This window comes from Hyperolius riggenbachi, chromosome 7 (assembly GCF_040937935.1).
Source record: "Hyperolius riggenbachi isolate aHypRig1 chromosome 7, aHypRig1.pri, whole genome shotgun sequence".
Taxonomy (NCBI): domain Eukaryota; kingdom Metazoa; phylum Chordata; class Amphibia; order Anura; family Hyperoliidae; genus Hyperolius; species Hyperolius riggenbachi.
Window position 1 is genome coordinate 44,539,106 of NC_090652.1, and position 9,347 is coordinate 44,548,452.

Sequence of the window (9,347 nt, forward strand, 5' to 3'; positions counted from 1 at the left end):
ATTGCTAACCTTAACCACACCCCCATGACTAACCTTAACCACCCCACTGCCAATATGCAAAAAGACCCCACAAAATGTACATTTTTGGGCAACCTCATAGGCACTTATTGAAATATTGGTAATGATGGGAAATTTGGGGGCTTCTTGTGCCCTATAAATCGGGAGTTGGGGTTGCCCTCAAAGCAAAGTACGGCTACAAATAGTGGGTGCAAGCTGCGTATGCCCACATTTCCCCTCATTACTGATATTTGAATGGGCACTTCCACCGCTAGTGGGCTGGGCACCCAAATTTCCTGCTTCCCACCCAGAGACTTGTCCTGCTAGGATATGAATCTTATTGTGGATAAATCTATATTTTTTTCACAGAAAACAACTACAGCATCGGATGCACCAACCACAAGTTTGTCTGAGGATGTCACCACTACATACCAATCCTGTGATAGCTTTCCTTCAGAATTAAAGCACAGGACTGGAACTGGTATGTCTTAGAATATGGTTAGGTTTCCCATTTGAGCTTACCATTATGCTAAATGTGTTGCATCAATGTTCCTGTTTATGAATAATAATGAAAAGGTGTCCTTCAGAGCAGGGGTCTAGTCTTGGAAAATGAGGTGAGTGGACTCACCTTAAAAATCTGTGTGCGGTGCCAAAAATGGGTGTGGTTAAGCATAGTGTGGGCGTGGTCATGGGTGGGGCCAAATATACATGGCCTTAGCAGTGGTATAAAAGGTCTGCCAGGGGAAGTTTGAGCTCTGCAGCAGTGTATCCCCAAAAAGTAGATGTAATCTGACAGCATTTCACCAAAAATACATATAATCTGGCAGAGGTTCCTCCAAAATACAGATAATATGGCAGTGGTTCCCCCAAAATAGACAATCTGGCAGCAGCAGTTCCCCCAGCATACACATAATCTGGAAGCATTTCCCCAAAATACGTGAAACCTGGCAGTGGATCACCCAAAATACACATAACACCCAAAATACATGTAATCTGGCAGCAGCGGTTCCCCAAAAATACAGATCTGACAGCAGTTCCCCCAAAATAGGTACCCCCAGTATAGCTAACCAGGTCTATAGGTTTCCCCAGTATAAGTAGCCATGTGTATAGTTGTCCCCAGAATAGGTGGCCAGTTGTAGAGATGTCACCAGAATAGGTAGCCAGGTGTATAGATGTCCTCAGAATAGGTGGCCAGGTGTATAGATATTCCCAGAATAGGTGGCCAGGTGTATAGATGTCCCCAGAATAGGTAGCCAGGTCTATAGGTGTCCCCAGTATAGCCAGGTGTCCCCAGTATATGTAACCAGGTGTTCAGTTGTCCCCAGTATAGCCAGGTGTATAGGTGTCCGCAGTATATGTTGCGAGGTGTATAGGTGTCCCCAGTATATGTAGCCAGGTGTATAGGTGCCCCCAGTATAACCAGGTGTATATGTGCCCAGTATATGTAGCCAGGTGTATAGGTGTCCCCAGTATATGTAGCCAGGTGTATAGTGGCCCCAGTATAGCCAGGTGTATAGGTGTCCCCAGTATATGTGCGGTTCTCTAACTCCGAACCGTGCATGCGCAGGACCCTCACGCCAGCAGGCATGATGACGCTTAGTGGTCAGCGTGATAACGCATAGCGTGCACAACAGGGATGCATACTGGCGACTTCAGGCTGAAACACCAATTAACTAAGCCACCTGTGGGACTGGTAGAGGAGCAAGGAGGCCTACGATGGGCTAGAGGAAGCCCCAGGTAAGTACCAATTCTGTTTTTAAAAGCTGCTCAGTATCATTTGCCTCTGTAGCTTCTGAGCCTCCAAATCTTCTGCACCACTGGCTTTGCTGCGAGGACATAGATATAGGTCCACTACAAACAATGTGCTAGCACATGCGCTAACCAGGAAAGCTCTCTCTGATGGCAGCCAGAGAGATGCCATGGTAAGTATGATCTCACCCAATCTCATTTCTGGGGGGGGGGAGCACACTAACACAGCCTTGGGGGGTGGGGTCGACTTCTTCCTACCTCTCCTTAGATACTTCTGTGCTTCCCTCTCCCATTGCAGAGTTTTGGCAGTGAGAGTGGGTGGCAGGGAACACTTACTCACCTCCTCTGGACTCCATGTGATAGAGCTTCACGTGGCGCCGGGCTTTTCTGTCTCCAGCACCACTCACTCTACTTACAGATTTGTGGAGACAGAGAAGCCCAGTGACACATGGCGCTCTATCCCATGGAGCCCGGAAGTAATGAGTAAGTGTTTCCTGTTATCTATGCCCGATGCCAAAACTCTGCAACGAGAGCGGGAAGCACAAAAGGGAGTCTGAGGAGAGAGAGGGAGGAGTAGAGCCTTTCTCCCCATGGCTGTGTTAGTGTGCTCTCTTCTCCCCCCTCCTGCACTATAATCCCAGCCTGAGGGCACATATACCTGGATAGCTAAACTAGGGGCCCCTATACCTGGCTACCTATAGGTCCTGACAGTTTACTGTGAGGCTTGTTGCATTGTGGGAAATAAAAGCTCTTTGCAACATCAAAGCTATCAGTATCTACCTCTGTGTTTATGTATATCTATAAAGAAAAAAAAAGGGGTGTGGTTATAGATAATGGCAGTTGGTGCTGTCTGGTTTTTGTTTTTCATGTCAGCCAGTAGTAAAGATGATTACATACAGGCTGAATGTGGATCAAACAATATGAACATATTACATGGTGAATATCAATCATTTCTTGCTCTCTCTTCCATTTTTTAAATTTCTCACTTTGTAATGTATTGATGTATTTTTTACCCCTTTTTGCTACAGTTTCTCTTTAACTATGTAAAGACCGCCCTACGCCAACAGGCATGGTCGTGGCGGCAGCCCCAGAACCGCCTAACACCAATTGGCATCAGGTCCTGGGGCCGGCTACTGCAGGAGATCGCGCACAGGGTGCATATCCTGCTTGAAGGGCGGAGCTCCGCCCCACCTTCAGTCTCCGAGCGGCGATTGCTGCTCAGAAGACTGTTAGACGTATTTACCTATAGTACAGCGCTGCGATCAGCAGCAGCGCGGTTCTGTCAGATTTCTACTACCTACTGTAAGTGATAGCAACATAAAAGAAAAGTAATTTAAGGCTCATTTAATGCCTGGTACACACCATGCAATTTCCCATCAGATAGATGGGTCGATAGATAATTTCCGTCAGATCCGATCGGATTTCCAAACCGTTTTTTGATCTATTTTCTGATCACTTCTATGCAAATCAATCAGAAAAACAATCAGAAAATCACATCGGACCGGTGGGAAATTATCTATTCGACCCATGTATCTGACGGGAAATTGCATGCTGCGTATCAGGCTTTAGTCTGCAAGAAAAATACTTCTTATTTGTATATGTTTACATGCATTTTAAATTTTACAATTTTTCACAATAGTGGTCCTTTAAGGATCTCCTATTGGTCTAGTGGTACCCCCCATACTCTTTTAGAGTTCCCCGGTAGTGTAATAGTGCTGCCTCCTCCTTTTTGGGTCCCCTAATAATTTTGTACCACCCTTCCCCTTTAGAGAACTCTCTGGTAGTCTAGTGGTGCCACCTTTCCCTTCCCCTTTCTGGTGGCATAATGATGTGGCCTTTATCCCTGGCCCTGGAGTTCTAATGGTGGTAGTCCCCCATCACCCCACGCCTCCCTCCTTCCTTTCCCCACTGATTGTCAGCAGGAAGCATAAGTAATCATAATTCCCATCCTGGCTCCACCACTGATGGGCTCTCTCCTCCTCTTCCTCACCAGGGGAGGAGAGAGAGGAGGAGAGAGAGGAAGATCAGTGCTGGAGCCAGGAGGGTTAGTTATGCTCAGAGGCGGGACAAGGTCCTCCAGCACCCAAGGCTGAGACACCAAAGTGCGCCCCTCCATCCCTGCCACCCCAGCCCTCACATGCTGATTGATATTGGACTAAGAGGTGCCACAGGGCCCACAACCTCCCCAACACCTTAATATCTAGTTATATGGCTTGCAGTCACTGCTATGTATCCCCTTTTCTTATTTCTTTCTGCTTCATACACAATTAGGAATGACAACTGAATGAATTGTGCGCCCCCTCCTACACTGCGCCCTGAGGCTGGAGCCTCTCCAGCCTATGCCTCGGCCCGGCCCTGGTATGCTTCCTGCTGCCACTCGGTGGAGCTGGGGGGGTGGGGGGTCAGGGTGGGGGAGGGGTTTCAGACAAGAGATCTAACACCCTGGTGCCTGTCACACATGCTGGCAGACATGTGCTATCATGCACGCTGTGCTCATCAAAACACACTGACTCATATCCACATTGTTGGGCTTTGGACGAAGTCTGTAACAACATGAATATACAGTGTGTTCCTAGGGAGGTAGTTAAAAGACTTTTTTTTTTAACTAAAAGCAATAATTGGTGTTCTCATTATTCAGTATTGATGTTGTATCCATCTTTTGCAGGTGCACACAAAGAATTGACTGATATTTTGAGTCGTTTAGGATTGGAGAATTACATAACATCAAAACTGACTCTTTCTGACTTTCTGAATATTGGGTCAAATGCAGTGGAGGAGATTGTACCTAAAAGTATTAAGGACCTTGCATGGTGCTTTTTACAGAAGCTTATGACACTTAATGTATCAGCAAGAAACACATCTTTATGTCAAACTACAGAAGATGAATTTTATTATGATACTCTAAACTTGAACACTGCAGATACAGTGCCAATTCACCATTTGGACGTTCTTTGTGCTGTCCTTCATTGCTCAGATAGCTTTCTACAACAAGAGATTGTAACCAAGATGTCCTTGTGTCAGTTTGCTATACCTCTGCTGCTTCCTGCTGTTGATGGACCTTGCACCTTCATGCTGTGGGCAATGAGAGACATTGTAAAAAGATGGCAGCCACTGTCATTAGAAAATGGTAAAGGTTTCAGAGAAGACTACTTAGTGAACATCCGTATGCCAACTTTTTCTTTCACAAGGCTAGGTAAATGTAAGCTATCAAAGTCTAAAGTCCTCAACAGTGTGCTCAACCTACCTCAGTGTAGTCATGACATGTTTGTTAACTGGGAAATGGAATGTGGAAGTGTACCTAAAACCATATCAAATGGCTTAGCAGAGATATCTTTTTTTTTCCCTAGAGAGGTAAAAGGTTCTATTTTCCCAGAATCATTTGCAGCTACTAATTTACATGGAGATCTTAGATATCACCTGGCTCAATTCACCTTTTTGACACGAATCTCAAGCATTGTGTTTATAGTTATTGAAAATATCACAGAGGAATATGTAAACCTCCTCTTAAAGCATGCTGATGAAAATACAAATTATTGCTTAATGATTGGCAAAAATGACAATGATGGCAACCCAGAATCAGTGGAATTATTGAAAAGACTGACTAAAAGATTGAAAATGAGAATTATTATTTATACTGCAAACGTATTAACCTTGACTTCTGCACTGAAAACACACATTGCACGTTGTTTCCAAGATGCAAGTTGTCAGCAGCTGAGCATTTCTGACATGACAGATACAGCTGACCAACTGGGTATAGAGGTTGATGAACACAAACCAGAATGTAAAAGGGCCAAAGAGCAAGCTTGGTTGATTACACAAGAGATAGGGGATGTAATTCAATACAAGAGTGAAAGAATGCGGCTGCAGGGAGATCTTTGGAAGAAGATATCAAAAAATGAAAAAGAGAAGTGTAGAAAGAGGAACCAAGGTAGCATGCGTGGTGCAGATTATACAGTTAAATTGGATCAAGAACGTGTCCAGCTTCATAAAGAGCAAAACCAGCATAATGTTCCAAGTGATATTTTGAATTTTATTAATATAATTACACAATCAAGTGTGTCTGAAAAATGCTATTTCATCAAATGGATGAAATTCTACCTTGATGTTATTGGTAGGGAAAAAATCTCAACTTTAAGGTCTGAATTCAATAATAAAAAAAAATCAGATAAAGATGGACTTCAAGCTTTAGCTCGGAAAATTTCTGACAGCTCATTAGGGGTTGAGCATTTCCTCCGTGAATTGGGGCAGTTTTATGAGGCTGAATGCTCTTTGGTTACAGAAGAAAGAATGACTCACAGCCAAGTACAACATGCTAATCTCCCAGGCGTTGCCGCTGACCTTTTGCTAAATGGATTTCCCTTGGAATTGATAGATGGAGATGTTTCCAATATTCCCCTGCACTGGATTACAGATGTTCTGAAAGAGGTGGACACCAAGACAGGTGGAAAATGCAACATTAGAGTAATTACTGTACTTGGAGTACAGAGCTCTGGAAAATCCACCCTTCTAAACACCATGTTTGGTCTTCAATTTCCAGTAGCCAGTGGAAGATGCACAAGAGGAGCCTTCATGACACTTCTTAAAGTTACAGATGTCCAGGAGAAGCTGGGTTGTCAGTTCATTTTGATAATAGACACAGAGGGGTTAAGAGCTCCTGAGTTGTCTTCTCTGGAGGACAGCTATGAGCATGACAACGAGTTGGCCACACTGGTGGTCGGTTTAAGTGATATAACTTTAGTTAACATATCTACTGAAAATACTGCAGAGATGAATGACACATTACAAGTTGTGGTCCATGCATTTCTCCGGATGAGTGAATTTGGTAAAAGACCATCATGCTATTTTGTACATCAAAATGTGTCTGATATTGCTGCAGAAATAAACAATATGGCAGCCCGAACAAAGCTTTTTGATGACTTATGTGAAATGACACAGCTGGCTGCAAAAATGGAGAACATTGAAACATCAATCCTGTTTTCTGATGTAATTGACTATGACCCTGAGAAAAAAAGCTGGTACATCCCTGGTCTATTTTATGGAGTACCACCAATGGCCGCAGTCAGTTCAGGGTACAGCAATAAAGTATTTTCTTTAAAATCCAGATTGTTTCAGTCTTTAATGGCAACAACTTCACCTGGTCCTCAAAGTTTCAAATCTTTTTCTGAATTGATTAAGAGCCTCTGGGTGGCTGTTAAATATGAAAATTTCATTTTTAACTTTAGAAATGTTCTGGTAGCAGCAGCTTATGATGCAATATTCACTAAATATTCAGAATTGGAGTGGAAATTCAAGAATCGGGTTCAAGAATGGTGGTCTGAAGAAGAAAATAATATCAAGAATGAGTTGCAGAATAAAACTGATGTGAAAAGTCTAGAAAATTCAACAATGCAGTTTGCAACACAGTTACTAGATAGGGAAGAATCACACATGGAAAGGGAATTAAATACATATTTTGAAAGTGGTACAAACAACGTTCACCTTGTAGGACGCTACAAAGAAGATTTCTTAGGTTACATACGATGTTTAAAGCAAAATCAGAATGTCTTTATATCAAGCAAGTTTTGGGAAACTGTAAAAATAGAAAATGAAATGATTCAGGTGCGTGACCAGAAGGAAGGCTACCAGAAGAATATTGAAAAAAACCTGAATAAATATTTGAATGAACACACACAAATAAGTAATTTGAGCAATGCTGAGCTCGAGCAAAGGTACAATGACCTCTGGGCTGATATAGACTCACAGTTAAATGTTGTCGAGGCCAAGACACGCAACATTGAAAGGGAAATTATTGAGCATCTTCAGAAAGAGATGCAACGAAGAGCCGGAGCTCTACAGCAAGAATTACACAATGTCAAATCTCTAAGAGAATATGATAAACCATCATTTGAAATGAAAAAAGAATATGTTCGCAAAGATAAAAGTTGGACTGCCATTATCAAATCAATATTTAAGAAAGATTGCTATGTAAAGCTAAACGACATGGCAGTGACAATAGCAAGCAAATGTCAAGATTATGTCACGGAACGAAGAAGCGTGAGAGAAGATTACAATGAAGTTCATTGCCAAACATTGCTGGATATGATAAACGATGCTCTCAGCAAAGAAGATGTGAAGAAACTTCAGCCCAGTTATCTGTTGGAACTCCATCTAAAGTTATATGTTTTGGCTAAGGCAGCCCCACTGTTTCAGAAGATGCATGAGGACTACAGAAAAATAAATGACCCCAAAGAGTGCATTAATGACTTAAAGCAAAGATATTATTTCATATTTAATGAAAAAATCCAAAAAAAAGAGGAATCTGATACCCGAGCTATACAGTTCTGTAAGCAAATTCTTGAACCAGCTATAAAAACATATATTTATCAAAATCTTGGAAGAAAGATTGTTAATGACATTCTGAGCGGTGCTGATGCTACCATGTTCAAAAGTCAGACAAGTTTTCAGTTTAACATTCTCAAGGAGCTGCTTGAAATCCAAAGCTTCCAAAACTATGCTGAGTATATAAATGAGTATGAGATCTACATAAAGAACTGGATTCATAGGTACATTCTGCAACAGTACAGAAGTTCATTAAAGCTTGAAAAATTGGTGCAAGAATTAATTGTTTCAGTTTCCTTAAAAATTGTATCTGCTCTTAAAAGTCCAAGAGTACGTGGCAGTCAAGATATGCCAACATTTTTTAAAATGTTTTGTAGTACTTTAAACAAGTATTTGGTTATCTTAAACAATGACATGAAAATCATGACATTCCAAAATATCTCAGATGTTGCTCAGTTTTGCCATCATGTGGAATCTAGTCTCAATGTTATAGTAAACGAGCTGAATTCAGACATGAAATCCATGGCCATTGAATTAGTTATAAACAGTCTTCGAATCAGACCTCAAGATGAGTTGTTTAAGAAAATGGTTGGGTGTGGCCAGAAGTGTCCTTTCTGCCGGGTCCCATGTGAGGCTGGAGGTACAAACCACAAGGAACATTTTACATTGGCCCATCGACCAAAGGGGTTGGCTCAGTACACATGGTCAGACTGTAATGACCTCTGCAATTCAATTTGTTCCATTGATGTCCGGTCCAATGACAAATTCATCAATCCAGACACTAATGGAGAGTGGTACTTTTACAAGCATTATCGTGCAATTTATCCAAACTGGAAAATTCTGCCTGATCTAGGAAATGCTTCAAATTACTGGAAATATGTTTTAAAAGAGTTCAATACTCAGTTTGCTCATCTGTACAGTGCCAAACCAGCAGACATTCCACTTGACTGGTTAAAAATAAATAAAGAAGAGGCACTTTACAGCTTAGAGGATACTTATAATAAATCCGCCTAGAATAGGGTTAAAGTGGATCCGAGATAAACTTTTACTCATTGCATAATTGTGTTCCTTTCATATAGTTTATAGGGCATTCCTCAAGCCAAATACTTTTTGTGTTTTGTTTTAATCCTCTAATTCCTTATAAACTAAACAAGCCTCGCCCACAGCTTTTTCACAGTGCCTTGGCACTGTAGCAAGGGCTTATGGGAGCTCAGTCTGGGCAGGAGGAGGAGGAGGTTACTAGCCAGAAATTTCAGAGGCAGAGGGGAGGAGGAGAGGGGACT

The 9,347-nt window shown here is 42.0% G+C and overlaps 1 protein-coding gene across 1 annotated transcript in view; it reads left to right on the forward strand.

Annotated features, from left to right (window-relative positions):
* Positions 1-9,078, forward strand: part of LOC137525996 (interferon-induced very large GTPase 1-like) — a 68,763-nt gene extending 59,685 nt beyond the window's left edge. The window contains exons 9-10 of the mRNA XM_068247206.1: positions 2,045-2,229; positions 4,412-9,078. Of these exons, the coding sequence (XP_068103307.1) occupies positions 2,045-2,229; positions 4,412-9,078 (4,852 nt within the window). The remainder of the gene's footprint in view (positions 1-2,044; positions 2,230-4,411) is intronic.
* Positions 9,079-9,347: the final 269 nt, after the last annotated feature.